Source organism: Ambystoma mexicanum, chromosome 11 (assembly GCF_040938575.1).
Source record: "Ambystoma mexicanum isolate Mex_15411 chromosome 11, UKY_AmexF1_1, whole genome shotgun sequence".
Classification (NCBI taxonomy): domain Eukaryota; kingdom Metazoa; phylum Chordata; class Amphibia; order Caudata; family Ambystomatidae; genus Ambystoma; species Ambystoma mexicanum.
Window position 1 is genome coordinate 1034068539 of NC_090934.1, and position 19480 is coordinate 1034088018.

The window sequence follows — 19480 nt, forward strand, 5'->3', positions numbered from 1 at the left end:
GTCAGGGGAGTCAAGATGGATGTTTAGATCCCCCAATAGGTGTTGGGAGGAAGAGGAAAGGAGAGAAGATACCAGGTCAGCCCATTCTGAGAGGAAGAGAGTGGACTGGCCCGGCAGCTGATAGAAGGTGGACAGAGTATATGAGAGGACACAGGAGAGAGAGAGAGAGCCTGCAGACCAGGCATTCAAAAGAGGAACAGGCCTGAATGGGAGTGGTAGAAACAGGCATCCACTCAGGAAAGTTCAAGGCAACTCCCCCTCCTGGCCTGCTAAGCCTTGGCTCATAGAACATCTGGTAGCCTTCAGGGAGAAGTGTGTCAAAGTCGTGACAGAGCTGTCCTTAAACCAGGTCTCAGTGAGAGCAAGAACTTTGAGGTCCAGGTGTTTAAGGAGGTGACTGATGTCAGTGGAGTGCTTGACCTTGGAGCGAGAGTTAAGTGTGGCAACGTGGAGCAGATTGCCCTTATTGAAGGCCTTACAGGGGGTACAGATGACAGAGGTCCCAACCGTGAGCGGCATGTGGGAGATGGAGATAGGGGTGCCAGCGTGGAGAGGTAGACAACGGTGTTAGTGCTGAGTGTGTGGGCAAGGGAGCCGGGGTAGTAGAGGACGTCAAAGGAGCCATAGTGAGAAGGGCGGTGTGACCAGGTGCAGGCAAGGGAGCCAGGGAGGCTATAGGTGTAGTTGGCAAGGGAGCTAGTGATGAGGAAGGTGGAACGTTGATAATGCGAGGGAGGAGCCTATCAAAAAGAAGGAGGTTGGGTTGAGGCCCTTGTACCAAGACAGTAGCATTTCAATAGATATTAATGATGACCCTGCAGGTCGAGGAGGAGAAGGAAAGAAGGACCTCCCAGGGGGTGCCACCATTGATGTGTGAGGAAGAGAAGGTAGAAAGCAGAGCAGCCATACGATGAGTCCATAGGCCGGGGGATGGAACGACGAAGAGGATGTTGTGAGAGTCTCTCTGGTGGAAGCACTGACGTAGGGGTCAGCGATAGGAAGGCCAGGGCTGGAGCCAAGGTTGTATACGAATTGATTGTTTTACAACTGCTCGAATGACAAGTGACCTTTTCACAATTGACCAAATTGTGAAGGTCAATTGTACCATATATGTGGGGGTACACCCCCCACAACCCCCCACCCAACGCCAAACCCCCCAAAACCCATATATATGTATACATATATATATATATATATATATATTACCAAACCATTATATATATATATATATATATATATATATATATATATATATATATATATATATATATATATATATATATATATATATATATTCGGTAAATTGTGAAAAGGTCAATTGTGACCCTTTAAATTCGGTCAATTGTTCATTCGAACAATTGTAAACGACCAATTTGGGTAATACCGGAGCCAAGTGTGTCCTTCTTAAGTTCCGTCCTGCCAGGCTTGGTGAGGGGTGAAGGGTAGGAGATAGTGAATCAGTTGGAGAAGATAGGAGAGATAGAGAGCGTAATGAGGGGCACAGGGTGTGCTACACCTAACCAGGCTGAGCAGCTGAGGCACACGGGAGGGAGTTGACAGGAGAGCGCATTTGAACAAGGCAACACAAAAGGAATGGAAAGAGACAGTGGGGGCTGAAGGTGACGGGGGTACAAGGGAGCAAGGGACAGAGACAAAACTGAGAACAAGGGAGTAAGTAGGATTTTAAATAGCAGAACAGCAGATGTAGGATGGGAACACACCTAATTTCAATGTTTAAACCAACAGTCTCAATCAATGCAAGTGGAAAGCACACCTAAATTTGATTTTTACGCAAACTGTCACAATCAAAGCAAGTGGAAAGTACACCTAAATTAGATTTTTTTAACCAGTCACAATCAATGCAAGTGGAAAGCACACCTAAATTCGATTTTTAAACAGTCACAAATTCGATTTTTAAACAGGCACAATCAATGCAAGTGGAAAGCACACCTAAAATCTCTTGTGACACAGGCATTACAGCACAGCAGTGCAGAAGTTAGAGCAGTGTGGTGGGAGCTCCGGAAAGGAAGGAATCAATTTAAGAGGTGGATCATCAGTAAAGGGAACATAAGTCAACAGAGATAGGGCAGTGAGAAATGGCTCGGATGCAGAAGGTAGGAGTCAAGGAGAGATGAGGCCGGCCCCTTAGCAACAGTCAGTACTCATGTGATGGCAGGAGGGATGCCACAGTCCAAGGGCGCTAGGGTGCAGTGCCCAGCATAGCCCATAACTCTGCTTGTGGTAACACAGAGGGAGGCCACATGCCCAGCCAAGCCCAGACAGGCAAAGACAGGAGCCTTAAGAGTGGGGCTCTGTGATTGTCATGGTTTAAAATGGTCTTAGCCAATCATAGGCCATCCACAAACAACCAGCAATGCACTCCTGTGCTCTCAAGGGCCATCTGGGAATGGTAAACAAAAGGCATATGTAATGGGAGTACAGGTGGCCTCCCAGAAATGCAGGCACTCATGGTGAGAATTAAAGTGCTGCAAGTGAGGCGATCTTCTTAAAAATAAAAGTTGCTTTGTCCCAGGAATTTATGCCGAGTGCGCCGGTGCTCAGCCCATGGGGGCCTTACCTTAGGTGATGTTTGCCGGTGATTTCTGCCTGAGAGGGTGACTTGTGGTGTTTGAAGGAGGCACTGGAGCAGCATCGCATAATGCTGCCTTTGTCGCTGGAGTCCAAGAAGAGAAATGGCTATACCTCCTCTTTGAGCTCTTTGTTGGAGTAGGTAACACTCTCTGCCTGGAACAGCCGCACAGCAGACAGCTGCCCTGGGCCCAGGCATACAATTAATACCCCCATTTATAGGGAGTATCCTCACACCAGGGTGCTGCATATATAAAGGCCTTTGATTATATTAAGAAGGGAATGGGCATGGTTAGTGTAGCCAGAGGGAGATATGTACAAGTTTGAGAAACGTCTGCCATCTTGTTTCTCTCTGCCTCTCTTTCTTTGTCCTGTCCTCTCCACTTCTTGTAGCACAAAGAACTTTGGGTGTGATGTCAGAATGACTAGGTCCACTAATTGCAAGAGCAGGGATTAGACCCCTAGGACTGGCTCGTTTTAGTCAAATCACCTATCAGCATTTACCTTTAAAAGAAGGAGTCCCACATCACTTCTTTGAATCATCCTTTGGACTCCAATCCTGAAACAAGATTTCACTAGACCCTGCTGGCAGGGCAGTCCTTCAGTTGTGAGGTGAAGGCAGCGGCAAGCTCTGTCCCCTAACCATCCCCAGGGAGCATTGGGGTTGGACCTGCCACTGACAAACACGACCTGCCTCTCTGCCAGCCACAGTGGTACCCGGGACCTCAGTATGTTGAAAGTCCCCTGCAGTTGAGTGTTAGCCTCCCCTGTGTTTGGGAGTCTGACAACAAGGACCCATCTTGTCCCCAAGTCCCTGGATTGGGACTCACAGCAATCTGAGAAGTGACATACTGCAAGCAATACCTGCCTCTCTGCCAACCACAGCAGTACCCAGGAGCAAACTGTGTTGAAGTTGAAGTTGTGTGTCAGCCTCCTGTGTGTTTGGGAGCATGAGAAAAAACACTCATCTTGTCCCTGAGCCCCTGGATTGGGACTCACAACACCCTGAGAGGCTAGACAGCCGGGATCCTAGAGTTTTCCCCACTTAAACTGCTTGGAACCTTGTTTTAAGAACCGTTCGACAAATTTGATCCACCTTGACCCTCCATTATTGCCTTTTGTATTCTCCTGATCTTTGCTCACAAGCAAGAAGTCAGATTTGTTTCTGCCAGACAACCAAGAACTGCAGAAAAGTACAATTGACTGATATCTGCCTCCCGTTCCATTATTTGGGCCCTGGAGACTGGCTAGGCCATTTTAATCCATTGTGCAACCTCAAGAAATATAATTTTTTAACATTATGGTCCTTTAGCTGCCTTTTCATCCCTGTGCTGCACTTGCCTATCTTTGCATATTCTGTGTTCTTTTTACAGAGGTAGGTTTTTACATTATATTTTAGTTAGTTATTATTGTACATGATGCGTTAGACTAAAGTATATGTTTTAATGAAACCTTGATTACACAGTCTTTTATTTGACGGTTATATTTTGCTGTTTGGGTTGCTACTGAACCACATTCACACCCCTCTTGAGAGAATAGCCTTCCCTCAGCCCATGTTACCATGTTAGCACAAAAGACAAAGAAGGTATGTCACTTAACTCTGCCTGTTTTACCTATATGATTGTGTTGACTCTTGGTTTGTAGAAGTGTGAGGGCTGAGTGGGCATTTTAGCCTTTACTAATCCTTGTACTCCTGCACTCCTGCCCAGAAGTGAATTCAGCACAGACCCGTAGGCCTCGATATATAGATAGATGTTATGTGTTTTTTCCCAGGTATAGAGCCCATAACACCACACTCCTACCTGTCTCAATGAAATTCCTTTAAGGAATGTTGGAGTCTATATCATGAATGCTTGATATGTGACTGTCTTTGCCACAGCCTTGCTGGCCTTTCTGAGGTCATTGACCTGCACACACAGATTCTCCCTATTATAAATAAATCGCCTAATTATATCTACAGCTTGACTAAGTCATCCTCAGCCTTATAAGCTTTTTAGCGGTCCCTTTCTGTAATGAATTTCCGGTATTGTCTGCGGTACCAGCAACTCAGGAAAAATGTGACTGAATCAACACATTTCCTATTGAAAAAAATAGCCAACACCTGGGAGACCATTGAATCAACCCCTCACAGCATTACCATCCCCCCTGCACCCTGGCACGTGCACTGCCCCCCTGGATTGAATTTGCTCCCCCCAGATCTCCTCAAAATGATTGCCTCCCTCAAACGTACTTCTTACCGTGACAATATACTTTCAGGATCCATCATTAAACAATTGATGGGAACACACTCAATGTGTTCCTCAGCATCAGCAATGCCTCACTCACTTACGGATCATTCCTGGACACGCTTTAGGCTGGCCTGATACAACCTCTTTGGTAAAAAACAAGCCTAGATCCGAGGACTTGGCCAACTAGAGGCCCATTACGAACCTCCCGTTTATTGTCAAAATCTTGGAAACCTCAGTTGCTACACAACAATTCACCAGAATCAAACAACTCCACCTCCTAAATGACTATCAGTCAGGGTTCCGCACAAAGTGTACCATTGAGACAACCACCATCCGTGTGGAGGATGATGCTCTCCAAATCATGGATAAGGGTTACTCATGCTTCCTCATCCTCTTTCACCTCTGGGCTGCATTCAACACTGTCGACCACCACATCCTTCTCTCCCTCCTTGCTGACAGGAATGGATTCCCGGGTACTGTACTGAATTGGTTTACCTCCTACCGCTCAGGCATACACCACGCTGTCCAGATAAACTTGTTGCGATCTAAACTGACTCAAGGTCTCCTGCGGAGTCCCTCAAGGGTCCATCTTCCCACCAATCCTTTTTAACCTTTACATGGAGCCTCTGGGCACTCTCCTCAAAGATCCCAAAATAGCCATCTACTCATACACAGATGGCACTCAGTTGTACATGAGAGCAACTAGCACATCGTTTCTGGGAGCCAGCCTCAAATATTTCACCAAGGTAAAGAATCAGGGCTGTATTTGGCATATACATATATTATTCATATATATTCGCCTTTTGCACCAAGCTCTACCCTATGTGCCCCGAGTAGATCGGGCGGCAGTGGTGGGGGCGTTGGTCAATTCAAACCTTGACTACTGCAATGGACTTTTGGCAGGAGCACCGAGTATTCAAATCCATCGCCTTCAAAAAGCAAAACATGCTGTAGTGAGATTGGTTTTTGATGTAGCCAAGAACACTCACACATCTGGTCACTGTCGATCATTACAATGACTGACGGTGGAAGATCGGATCAAATTTAAGACTGGTTGCCTGGTCTATAGATGTTTGCATGGAATGGCACCAGTATATCTGATAAATAAATTGAAACAATACCAACCCACCCGCACCCTTAGGTCGGAAGATCGACTCCTCCTTGTAATTCCTAGGATCAAGTGTAGATCAAGAGGAGACCGGTGCTTTTCAGTGACCGGATGCAGACTGTGGAATAGTCTCCCATTAAACCTGAGACAAGCTAACTCACTGATGAGTTTTAAAGCAGGTCTCAAAACCTATCCTTTTAAATAAATCCACGATTTTGGATCAGTGCTCAGTTTATGTTTGTTCTAATACGACCCAGATGGGCTTGTCCACTCCCTGTTCATTGAATTAGTTTTTTCTGCACCAGGATACAATTTAGTTCGCTGTGTGCGTGTTTATAAATGCTTCAAAATTCAAAAATTCAAAATTCACGCAGGACATCATTCATCTTCGTGATTAACTAGCCATCATCCAGTCCTGGATGTCAACTGCCTTCCTCAAACCAAACACATCCAAGACTGAATTCATCCTCATCGGTTCACCTGCTAATGCACAACTTGTCCAACAACGGCTCAATAATATGCACCTAGAAGGATTTGATTCACAACTCTCAGACTCAGCAAAATCCTAAGGCTTCACCATTGACAGCAATATGTCCTTCCAGAAACACATAGCCAAGAAAGCCCAATTATCCTGGCTCACAATCTCTACCCTTTGAAAAATCAAACCCTTAATCGCTAAGCAGAACTTCCAGAATTTAGTGCAGGCCCTTGTGGTCTTGCACATCGATGGGGAAAATGATCTTCTGACAAGGCTCCCAGCCGCTCACCTCGTTCCCCTAAAAGCATTGCACCATGCACATCTTATTACGGGAGTACGGAAATGTGACCGAATTAACACCATCCTACAACAACAACATTGGTTTCCACTCCAAGTCAGGATACTGTTCAAGACTGCATGTATCATGTACAAAGCAGTCACAAGTAACACACCAGTGTACCTGGTAGCTAAGCACCACATATCAGGTAGCACAGGCTCCTCGCGCAGCAAATCGACCAACAACCTTGAATCAAAACTCATCTGCAAAAAAAGGACCCACTAACAATCCTTCTTTCGTCATGCACCCACCCTCTGGAACTAGATCCTGGTGTTGGCTCGGAATGCCCCCGCAATTCTCCAATTTCACAAAACTCTCAACAAGCACTAATTACAAAAGGACGCACATACTGGTGCACAGACCTCACAGCACTTTGCTACTGTTAAAAGATGCCAGCTAAAATGCTGACTACCCACACTCTGTAAAGCGCTCCGCTGCTCTGGAGTTAGGTGCGCTCATTAAACAATAAAATAAAAATAAAATAAATTGTATACATCAATAAATCTTAACATGTTCATATCTGAATGATGAAAATCGGGCCTTGACAAGCCTGAATTTGAACGAATCTGCTGGTCTGGCGTGCAGTTGTACAATTCCCCACTTCAACTTTACTAATTTGATCAACTGCAAAACAATGAAAAGCTGATTCAATTCTGAAACCTTAAAGTTATATATAGATGTCTGTAATATGTAAAATAATCTAATGAGCTATTTTACATCAGAGTTTAATATGCTATCTTCATAGATAACGTTAACAGATTTACAGAACTTATTGCTAACTTCCCCCCTAGCCTCAGCTGATCCCTCCCTTTCCCCCTAACCTTTCTCTCCCTTCTTGAACATTTCTAAGTGATTTTGTGTATGTTTGTGTGTACTTTTAAGAAGTATACATCTTCAGGGAAGTTCAAGGTTGATTTAACAGAGAAATCCCTGAAGATGCATACTTCTTAAAAGTAGATTTAGGGGGACAGAAACAGGACAGAAATCCAGGGGAATCTGCAAATTGACCCAACTCTCATTAGGAGATTCACGGCAGACTTTGATTTAGTTTTGATAAAAGGTTTCCATGCTTATTAGCCAATAATACAGTCCACTAAACACACTTTTCAGGATCAATACATTTGGAGTGTGATAATGCAGAAGCTGTATGCTGCTATTCAATGATAATCAGCAGGCAATTCCATGAAAATGTTTTACAGTCTCAAGAAGCGTTTTTCTGAAATTACAATGACCTAACCGCTTTTAAATGAGGCATGGCATAGTACTCCATTCAGATTTACAAGTTCTAATGGCAACCATTTGCAGCGCTTAGAAAATAGTCTGTGTTTTGGATACAAGCCGAGGTAAACCAGCCAGTGCTACAGCCCTAGATAGCTTATTCTAGGGATCGCTCCCTTTACCATCTGATTGTTCTATCCTATCTGGTTATCCTTTTCGAGCTCTCCCATAAAAAAATAAAATCTTGTGAAAAGTTCTTAAAATGTGTGTAGTTCCCACAATCACATTTTAAATCTATCCAATCTAAATCAGATATCACAGTCTGTCATCATGAGGTGTAGTGGAAATAATTGACTAACTGTATGTGCCGCTATGCCTCATCTTAATTGGAAGTTACTAGAATATGAGATCAAATAACGATTTCCATCATTCCTCTTGACTTAATGTATTAGAATGCTGGTAGGTATTTTCTCAAGAGTTAAGTTTCTTGAAGCTGGCAGTTGAACATTTAAAATTGATGCCGTTTTATTTCTCAGAAGTAACAACTTTAAAATAGACAAACATATATACAACATGTCCATAAAATGCGATCATGGCAGGGACTTTGTGCTGCTAGCAAAATGCGTTGTTTACATTTAACAGTTCAGTGAAATGTAAACAATGCATTATTCAATTGTTGGGGGAAAGGTATATTTTGCAGCGGTGAGAACCCCTCTGCCCCCAGTTAATTTCATTTCTGCCAATCGCTTAGTGATCTATTAACAAAAAACACATTCACACATTCTAACATTTACTGCACAGAGCTATCACCATGCTTAACAATCACACAATGGAGTGTTTCAGGTTAATATGATATATAAATATAAATCACTGTGGAATTGAATTGCTAAACCTTGCTTCAGAAATAGAAAAGTCACTTTTGAGATGATATACATGCTTTCAAAATGAAAACAGTGTGTGCATATGTGTGTGTGTGTGTGTGCGCGCGCGCGTGTGTGTGCCGTTGTGGCTTTTTGTCTTCAAGGCTTGCATATTCAAGGTTCCCTTTCTATATTAATTTTAATGCAGGCGAACTAAATGATAGAATGCAAACATAGAATATTATACATTAATTAAAAGTTCTTTGTTGCAGTAAATTAGCGTTTCATTTGCATCTTATCTGTATTTTATGGTAAAACATTTAAGTGAATGGTAAAGTGACATATTACCATAATTATGCTGTATTTAAATGCTTTGAAAGGGGCTGCAATGTCAGGGTGTAAATGTAAGCATGGCTTATTGACGTGCATTTTAAATATCCTGTGTGCATCGAAACTGACACATATTGTTGTTACTTTTACAGGACACAATACTGACATGTAACGTTGAATAAACATTCGTTTTATATAGTCTAGGGACACTATGGGCCTCGTTACAAGGGTGGCGCTCCCGTAATGAAGGCTGCCGGTACAGACCGGCACCCTTCATTACGGGAGCACCTATTACGAGGTTCCCTTTGCGGGACCCGGAACCGACGTCTGGTAAAACCAGACGTCCTTTCCGGGTCCCACGAGGGTAAGAGGGAGCTAATAACGGGCCATTCGTAATGTGCCCTTTATTACCTCCCTCCCCATTCCGATTGAGCCCTATGTGGGCTCAAATGGGAATGGGGAATGGTTCTGTGCATGAGGAATTACTGGGTCCTCCAAGGTCGGAATGACCCGGTAATTCCTCATTGCAGGAACCCGGTATTAGAGCCCGGTATGGAGGCAGTCATGGCGCTAATAGCACCATGGCTACCTCCATACTCGTAATGAGGCCCAGTGTCTTGCTTTCTATGTGTAAGAGATATATGTCCGGCTCTGTGTTTATATTTCTTTCTTTCTTATTTTATCTTGTGACCCCATCTGACCTAGAAATCTCTGGGACCTCGAAAGCTTATGCACCTGCCATATCAGCCTTAACATGTTCAGTTGGTTCAATGAAAGGTATTTTTCATGACCTTCATCATTGGAGCGCAAGCACCATCAACATATCAGCCTTTTCTCATTGACCTGAGAAAAGTTGTAATGTTTTTATGCCAAAGCCATTAGTTGAAGAGGTGGAGGGTGTTATCTGTGTGCGTGTCTGTGTTACAGTGCATGTGATATAGGATACAAGCACACTGCATGTTTGTTTCAACTATAGCTTGACTGTAAACTGGATTTGTCTCTTAAAGCAACTTAAAGGTGTAGGAAACAAATACTATGTTATACTATGTTAACAGAATTTTGCATGGCATCAAATCTCCACCTGAGTAGTTGCAGAGCACTTTGGCTTCTCGGTCGCATAGTATTCTTTTTGCCACTAGAGTTATGAAGAACTAAGACTGCTGGAGGAAATAAAATAAGCAAGGGAAAAATAAGAGGATGAGATAGCCACAAGTAAGTGCCGCAAACAAATGGAAGAATGGGTGCACTGGGGGAAGAATGGTTTGGGATAGCATGGTTGCGTGTCATTCCTGTTTGGTGGAACGTGGTTCTGCAAAGGAAAGGAGGCGGTTGTGTCCTTGAGAAAGAATGTGTTTGTTTCCAAGGCAGATGTGGAGAATTTTAAGTTAGTACCCAATGCAATGTTCGATGCATCGGGTGCTGGAGAGTGTGCTTAGGCAACCCTGGTTTGATGCTTTTTTGCATGGGCACCTCGATATGCTGTGCCCCAGGTCAAACTCCAGAATGTCAATTCTGGGACTGCAAAGTCTGAGTAAAGCTAGCCCTGGTCTAAAATATACTGTGTACAAAGGTGAATGTTGTCTGTAATGGGAGGTAAGGCAATGGAATGGTCAAGCTAATACAGGAGAACTGAAAAGGCTTGGCACATTGATGTCAAACCTATATGTATTAAGAATTTGTTCTTTGTCATGTAAGCTGAAGCTTTATTTTAATTCATAGTGTGGTTCCTTACTTGGGAAAAGACTATCAAAGCATAATAGCATGTGCTCATCTAAAAGAAAATATACCCTGATTTTGGTTGTGTTCATTTGGCTGTGAAAGGTGGATGTGAATGTTCGACAAACAGTGTACGTAAGAAGAGACGCACCCGGTGTCTGTTCTGAAATATACAGAGAAGCCTGGCACCATTTTGTGTGAAATGATGATGTGAAACTATATTAGCCCCCTGAAACGGGAAAGCAACCAATTAGGTTGCTCGGATAATGGGCTGAATCTATTGACCCAAGCCCGCGTTCTGAGCAACCTGACAGCTGCGTTCCCCGCCCCACCATCTTCCCCCCACCTTCCCTTTTCTTTATTTTCCCCGTCCCTCCCACCACATCTACATTGCAGTTATCTGGTACAATTCTGCTCCCAGTAATAGTAATATTATGTATTTGACATGCAGGTAGGAGTCTTGTATCTTCTTTCTCCAGTTGAACACAGGGTTAGTAATTGAGAATTTCACATAGAGTTATGTTACATGAGAAACTACATGGGATCTAATTAGATTACCATTGTCTCTCTAGGATAGCAAATAAGAATTTCTATGAACATGACATAGAACTTAACTTTTCCAGCCATAAAGATGGAGTCTGCAGAATCCGAAACATGTTGGCACTTTTGATTTAGAGAGTAGTGTTTTGGATGATTCGCCAAAGAGAAATATCTGAATTGTTCATATCTGCTATATTTATTTTTGCACTGTTATATATATACCAAGAATGAATTTGATGTAATATTGGGCTTTCTGAGCTACAGATTGGTTCTGACAGAACGTTGTCCCTAGAACTGTTTATACATTTCTTTGAAATACCATCACTTTAAACTGTCGATATACAGCTTATTGTCTTTTGTTTTTTGCTTTAATTTGTACATAAAATGTATTTACCTGTTGCTATTGAAACAATAGTTATTCTTGGTTGCTTTATTGTCACTAAGGCAGAGCTTATACGCATGGATTTGCTGCTTTTCCTCCCAATTAATGGATGCTAAGTAATAAGCGAAAATGTTTTACCTGCGATTGCCCATTATTTGTTTCTATTGAGAAAGCCATCCCTGACAGGAGGCTCCTTATCTCTCTAGAATCGTGCATGGCTTTGGGATTTTAAATCCGTTTAGGAGTGCAGTGCAGGGCTTCCGGTTGGCAACATCCGGCGTTTATTTTTTGTGCTATATGTCCTCTATGAACTAACAGCAATTGGGTTCTACAGCACCCTGTCACCTTTTTCCTTTTTTGTATACAAAATAGATCTTGTTTTCCTTGCAAGGTGGCACACCAAACTTTATTTCTTAGCGGATTGTTTTTCTTTGTCTGGTTGTCTGCCTCACAGTAGGTAAAACGGGATGTTGTGTGAGAATTTACACATGAATAAAGGGGCTCTTTGATGACAGATGGGGCAGGATTGTGATTTGAATTTGCATAAGGGAGCAAATGTCTAGGAAGGAATCTATTGGCGGGTGAATATACGTTAATTTGGGAGGCCAGTGGTGTTGAAGTGATTTCCTCTGTGGACAGTGTGCCAGCAGTAGGAGTTAGTGATATAATGGGTGAAGAGCAAGTTGATGCTCATTGTTAAATGAATGCCTCCATGGAGCATCATATGTTCCAAACCATGAGGCTACACGGGGTAATTCATTTGCCAACTCAGGATGTATCGAATGGTACAGGGCCATGATTTCTCCTTCAAACGTGAAATGTAGTTGGACCACACTCCATGCCTTCTCCCTTGCTTACTCCACCGCATGTCAATTCTGTTAACCCCACTGTTTCCAATGCTGGACCTTCATTCCAAGCAGGACGTCTGCATCAATGCATGTTTTTCCCCCTGCAATGACGTTCACTAACACCTATCTTGCAACACTTTCTGCACACAATCTTTTCCCTTGCCAATATGGCTGCCCATAAAACATGAAAAGTATGTGTTCTTACACTCTTTCTAATGTGTTATTCTGCTACATGTCCTGCCTCAAGGTTTCTTCTTTTTTGAAAAAGTAAAGACTGTATGTATTTTCACATGTGATGGGCTTCAATAAAGGCAGAAGGAGGGAGAGCAAAATGCAAAGGCTATGGTTTGTGTGTCCTTTGGAAGTTGACATGTTTTTAGCGTAAGGATGTACAAATAGATCCTAGATTGTGAAAGACCCAAATCACAGACACCCATGCCCTAAGCATATTTTTATTTTGATGCCTGTAATCGGGTCAACAAGAGGAAAGCGGGGGGCGGTCACTCAATGGGTTAAGGTTGACACTGTACAAACAGCCTTCCACATGTCGCCATATTGAAAAGGACTTTCAGATCAGACCAGCTAGTTTGCCCGTTGTCTAATTTGCACCCACTATCTAAGCTACTTATGTCTATAGGTAACCTGCTCTGATCGTGATGACTTCTCCCCTGTTCTCCACAGGTTTGAGTATGACCTCATAATGAATGCAGATGTTAACACCAGCCAGCACCATCAGTGGTTCTACTTTGAAGTGAGTGCCATCAGAGCGGGCATCTCTTATCGCTTCAACGTCATCAACTGTGAAAAGGACAACAGCCAGTTTAATTATGGTAAATCACAGCGACCATCGCCACTTTTCTTTCGACCACACATTGTTTAGATGTCGCACAACACTTATTTGATAGATGAAATACTGGGGAAATGTGTCCGAAATTTGACCTGATTTCCTCAGAGAGCTTCTGTTGCTTTCTGGCAGAAAAGAATGTGAAAGATGGCGCTTGGGCTTTATTTTAGGATCAAATAATTTTTCAATCGGGTACCTATATTTTTTATATACTCGTATTCCCAAATTAGGATTATAAAGACCGATCTCCACGTACTGTCCCAGAGTACAACATGATGTGAGCTCCATTGCCTGATGGACTTAATAACCCAGACCTGCCATGGTGCTCATTGCGAGGTCTATCATTAATTCTAAGGAAGGAACTTACCTATATGTAGTGTTTGTTGTTTTTCATGGCCCATGTGGATTGTGCACAAACTGAACACGATTGAACAGATGAGCCAGAAGTAGAATTCATACCTCTCATTACTGCGGCCAACATAAGGCTCTCCAGATGTTTCGGACAACAACAGAGATCAACCCTTCTCAGCATATTCAATAGTGAGGCTTTGTGGGAGTTGTGGTCCGAAAATGTCTGAAAAGCCACATATTTCATCTAGCTGGGAAAATTAAAATGTTCAAATAAAGGTTTCTCTGCAATCTACATTTCTCAAAACATCTTTGCAGAAATTGCATGGACTACACTGTGTGGTGCAAATGAAGAAGTCTGTGCTACAGTAAATGGCATGGTGATGTTTTGGGCCTCATTACGATTTTGGAGTTAGCCATGCCATTTTTATCGGCATGGCTACCCCCAAACTCGGCTCCGGGTCCCGCAAAATGGGAATAGCCGGGCCATTCCGACCTTTGCAGGCCCGGTAATTCCCATTCGTGGGACCCAGGCCCGGTACGTCCCCATTCACATTTGAGCCCCCATAGGGATCAATGGGAATGGGGAGGATGGTAACAATGGACCCATTTGTAACGGGGCCGTTGCTACCATCCTGTTCTGCTAGTGGGTGCCGCTCTGCACGTCTGGTCTGACCAGGCATGAAGAGCGGCCCCGCAAGCAGAACTTGTAATGTGGCGGTAACTTACCCGTGCAGGCTGAGCAGGGTAAGTGCAGCAGTGTTTGTTTGCTCCTCTGAGCCCCCAAATTGTTTCTGGTGTTGCTTTTTCACTATCTCCCCAGTGCTTGAGTTCGTTGTATCCCGTGTCCCTTCCTCCCTCCTCCCGCTCCTGTTCTTCCTTCCCGCCCGCCTCCCAACCCGCCCACCACCCCTGATTGGCCTCCGTGTCCGTATGCTGAGGCCGGGTTGCTGCCGGGGACCCGCACTCGCCATTTCCATGCAGGCTGAGCGGGGTAAGTGCAGCAGTGTTTGTTTGCTCCTCTGAGCCCCCGAATTGTTTCTGGTGTTGCTTCTTTCACTATCTCCCCAGTGCTTGGGTTTGTTGTCTCCCGTGTCCCTGCCTCCCTCCTCCCGCTCCTGTTCCACCTTCCCGCCCGCCTCCCAACCCGCCAACCACCCCTAGTTGGCCTCCCCTCCCCTTATCACTATCCTTCCCAGGGCAGCCTATGCCCGGCAGCCCCTGGCTAAGGGCCCCAGGCAAAGGGTGGCTCCTACTGGTGGCTCCCTTGTTGTTGTCTGCAGGTGTCCGCTGGGGACGCCAGCTGCCAACCCCCTCCTTTCGACCTCCTGCCCATACCCCCACCGCTCACTAGCTGTTAACCTCTGCTGTTCCACTTGCATAAACCACCCGCCTCTGGTTCAATTGTGAAACCTAGGCCTTTTTCTCCCTCTTTAGGAATCTCAAACGTAGGTGGCTTTAAATTGCATGTATCTGTACCACCTCCAAAATTGCATTGTGAAACCTAGGCCTTTTTCTCCCTCTTTAGGAATCTCAACCTTAGGTGGCTTTAAATTGTGTGTATCTGTACCACCCCCAAAATTGCATTGTGAAACCTAGGCCTTTTCTCCCTCTTTAGGAATCTCAAACTTAGGTGGCTTTAAATTGCGTGTATCTGTACCACCTCCAAAATTGCATTGTGAAACCTAGGCCTTTTTCTCCCTCTTTAGGAATCTCCAACTTGGTGGCTTTAAATTGCGTGTATCTGTACCACCTCCAAAATTGCATTGTGAAACCTAGGCCTTTTCTCCCTCTTTAGGAATCTCAACCTTAGGTGGCTTTAAATTGCGTGTATCTGTACCACCTTCAAAATTGCACTGTGAAACCTAGACCCTTTTCTCCCTCTTTAGGAATCTCAAACTTGGTGCCTTTAAATTGTGTGTATCTGTACCACTTTTAAAATTGCATTGTGAAACCTAGGCCTTTTTCTCCCTCTTTAGGAATCACAAACTTAGGTGGCTTTAAATTGCGTGTATCTGTGCCACCTCTAAAATTGCATTGTGATACCTTGGCCTTTTTCTCCCCCTTTAGGAATCTCAAACTTAGGTGGCTTTAAATTGCGTGTATCTGTACCACTTCTAAAATTGCATTGTGAAACCTAGGCCTTTTTCTCCCTCTTTAGGAATCTCAAACTTAGGTGGCTTTAAATTGCGTGTATCTGTATCACCTCTAAAATTGCATTGTGAAACCTAGGCCTTTTTCTCCCTCTTTAGGAATCTCAAACTTAGGTGGCTTTAAATTGCGTGTATCTGTACCACTTCTAAAATTGCATTGTGAAACCTAGGCATTTTTCTCCCTCTTTAGGAATCTCAACCTTAGGTGGCTTTAAATTGCGTGTATCTGTATCACCTCTAAAATTGCATTGTGAAACCTAGGCCCTTTTCTCCCTCTTCAGGAATCTCAAACTTAGGTATGTCCTCTTTCCTTTCTTAATGTGTCCTGTGCCTTTCTTGCACTCACCTCCTGAGTGCCGTCGTCTTGTCCCACTCTCGTGCGCATCTGCCTCTCGCTGTCTTGCCTATCTACCTCTGGTACCCCCACCCCCCACCTACTCTATGGTGCTCTCTGTCTCCCCTATCTTTTCTAACTGTTTTTCTATTGACTATCCTGCTCTCCTCACTAAGTCTGGTAGGAAAAAGTTTAAAAAAAACATCCTGGTCTCCAACCCAGGCCTCCCTGTCGCCGACACCTACATCACTGCCTCCTCCAAGGAAACTCTCACAGACATCCTCTTTTTCGTGCCTTCACCAGACGTATGGACACCTCATATGGTCTCTGTTCTCTCTCCTTTCTCCTCTTCTCCCATTAATGGTGGTACCCGTTGGGACGCCCTCCTGGCCTACTTCCTATCCTCTAAAGTCATCATCATTAATGTCTATTCTAATGGGACCGTCTTGGTCCAAGGCCCTCAGGCCAACCTTCATCTGTTTGATAGACGCTTTCTGCGCCTCATCAACTTCCTTTCTTCTGCTGCTATCCCCTCCCCCTTTCCTTGGCTACCTTGCCTCCCCCCCACTCTCTGCCCCCTCTCGGGCGCTTTCTACACTTCCGCGGGGTGTACCTCTGATCTGTACCCCTCATCGGAAGTCCTTCAAGGAGGGCATCCTTCTCCACATTGCCACTCTTAACTCCCGCTCCGCTGTCAAACACTCCTCTGATATCTGCTGCCTTCTTGAAGAACTTGACCTTGATTTCCTCGGCCTCAAAGAGACATGGTTAATGGCAAGCTCTGTCACCAGCTTTGACACGCTCCTACCCGATGGCTACAAGATCCTCTCCGCTCTTATAGCCCTTACCTTCCCGGAGTGGATTCCTGCCTCTGTCATTCCTACGCAGGCCTACTCCTCTTTTGAATGCCTCGTCTCCAGGCTCTCTCTCTCACCTAGCCATTCCCTTACCATGGCTACTATCTATCGGCCACCTGGTCAGGTCTCTTCCTTCATCTGTGAGTGGGCAGATCTCTCCTCCTCACTCCTGGTCTCAACCACGCAACTCCTCCTCCTCAGAGACTTCAACATCCACCTGGATAACTCGTGTCCCCCCTCTGAACTCTTTCGCGACCTCTGCGACTCTCTCTCACTCACCATTCTCCCCTCTGGCCCGACTCATTCTGCAGGGCACACTCTTGATGTTCTGTTCTCTTCAGACCTTCCCCTCTCTGTCCCTCTCTCCACTCCTCTCTCTTGGAGTGACCACTTTCTCCTATCCTCCCACCTCACCCTCCCTACCCCGCAGGCCAAGCCACCTCCGTCACTGCCATCCACCTTCTCGGTCATCCGACCCATGAGGCACGTGTCAGTTGAGGCTTTTGCCGCCACCTTCTCACCTCTTCCTCCCCCCCTAGCTGACTCTCAACCTGACACAGCCCCCTCCACAATCCACTCTTCTATTTCTGATACTCTGGATATCCTTGCCCCTGTCACGAGAATCGGCCTGAAGCCCAAAACCAAGTGTAACTCCTGGTATGGCTCTGACCTCATCACCCTAATACACAAGTGTAGGGTTGCCGAGAGAAAATGGTGTGCCTCAAGTTCATCCTCTGACAATCTGGCCTGGCGCCTGCTACAAAGGCAATACCGGCTCTCCGTCCTCACCAAGAAGAGAGCCCATATCGAAGTCTGCGTCTCTGCGGCATCTACCAACTCGGCTGAACTCTTTAAAATCTGCAAGGAACTGGCCAATCCTGCCACAGTCTCTACCTCTCCTATCCCTTCCCAGGCCCTCTGCACGGCACTGGCTTCTCACTTCATCTCTAAAACTCATGACATCCTGTCCTCACTCTCCTCCTCTTATCCCCCTCCCGCTATTCCCTGCTCTTCGTCTGTCCCCTCGGCAACTACCACCCCCTCCTTCTCTGCCTTTCCCCTTTTCTCTCCAGACGAGGTTTCTAGACAAGTCTGATCTATGAAAGTCTCGTCGAAACAGGTTCACCCCTGTTCCTCCAAAACCATAAAGGATCACATTGACTCCCTGGCTCCTGCCCTGGCGGAGTTTGGCAGCCACTACTTCGCCACTGGTGTCTTCCCTTCCCCCCTGAAGCACTCTCGTGTGCACTCTCTTCTTAAGAAACCCTCTGCCGACCCCTCCTGCCCAGCTAACTATCGCCCAATCTCCATCACTCCCTTCCTGGGCAAGCTCCTGGAGAAACTGGCCATCTCCCAGCTCAATTTCCACACTGAATCTGTGGGTTGTCTTCATGACCATCAGTCTGGCTTCAGAGCTGCCACAAGCACGGAAACTGCTCTCCTGAACATCCGTGAAGACCTGCTCTCCAACCTCGACTCTAACACCCCTTGCATTCTTATTTTGCTTGATCTCTCTTCTGCCTTTGACACTGTCAACCATGCCATCCTGCTCAACCGTCTCCGTGATAACCTGGGTATCACTGGCCAGGCTCTGGCATGGCTGACCTCTTTCCTCTCCGACCGACCCTCCCAGGTCCAACTTGGGTCCTTCCTCTCCGACATCTTTTTCTCTACCTGTGGTGTCCACCAGGGATCTAAACCCTCTCCCTGGCTGTTCAACCAATACCTGGCACTCCTTGTCCACCGCATCGCCGCTCTCTGTCCCAACTTTCAGTTCTATGCTACCCAGCTCATTTTCAGGCTACCCTCGGCCTCCTCCTCCTTTCCTTCTCTCATCTCTGACTGTCTGTCTACCATCCAGGAATGGTGTGCTGCCAACGATCTCTGCCTTAATGCCAGTAAGACTGAGATTCTACACATCGGCACACCCACTCCCTCCTTCCCAACAGCTCTCTGGCCGGCCTCTATTGGCCCTCCTCCCACTCCCACCTGCAAGGTTTAAAACCTTGGGGTCATCTTCGACTCTGCAGTCTCCTTCTCCCCTCACATCTCTGACGTCTCTAAAAAGTCACACTACCAACTGCACCTCCTCAGAGGTATTCTTCCTTTCCTCTCCTTCCCCCAGAAGCTCTCTGTCTCCAGAGCCCTGGTTCTATCTTAGCTGGACTACTGTAACAGCCTCTATCTAAATCTGCCTGCCTCCACTCTCCGCCCTCTACAACTTATCCAGAACAGGACTGCTAGACTTGTCCTTGGCCTCAAGCCCAGGGATCGTATCTCTCCAGGAATGAAATCTCTGCACTGGCTCCC

General features: G+C 45.4%; 1 protein-coding gene across 1 annotated transcript in view; it reads left to right on the plus strand.

Annotated features, from left to right (window-relative positions):
* Nucleotides 1-19480, plus strand: part of AGBL1 (AGBL carboxypeptidase 1) — a 3520373-nt gene that overhangs the window by 1188721 nt on the left and 2312172 nt on the right. The window contains exon 14 of the mRNA XM_069624284.1: nucleotides 13316-13464. Coding sequence (XP_069480385.1) covers nucleotides 13316-13464 — 149 coding nt within the window. The remainder of the gene's footprint in view (nucleotides 1-13315; nucleotides 13465-19480) is intronic.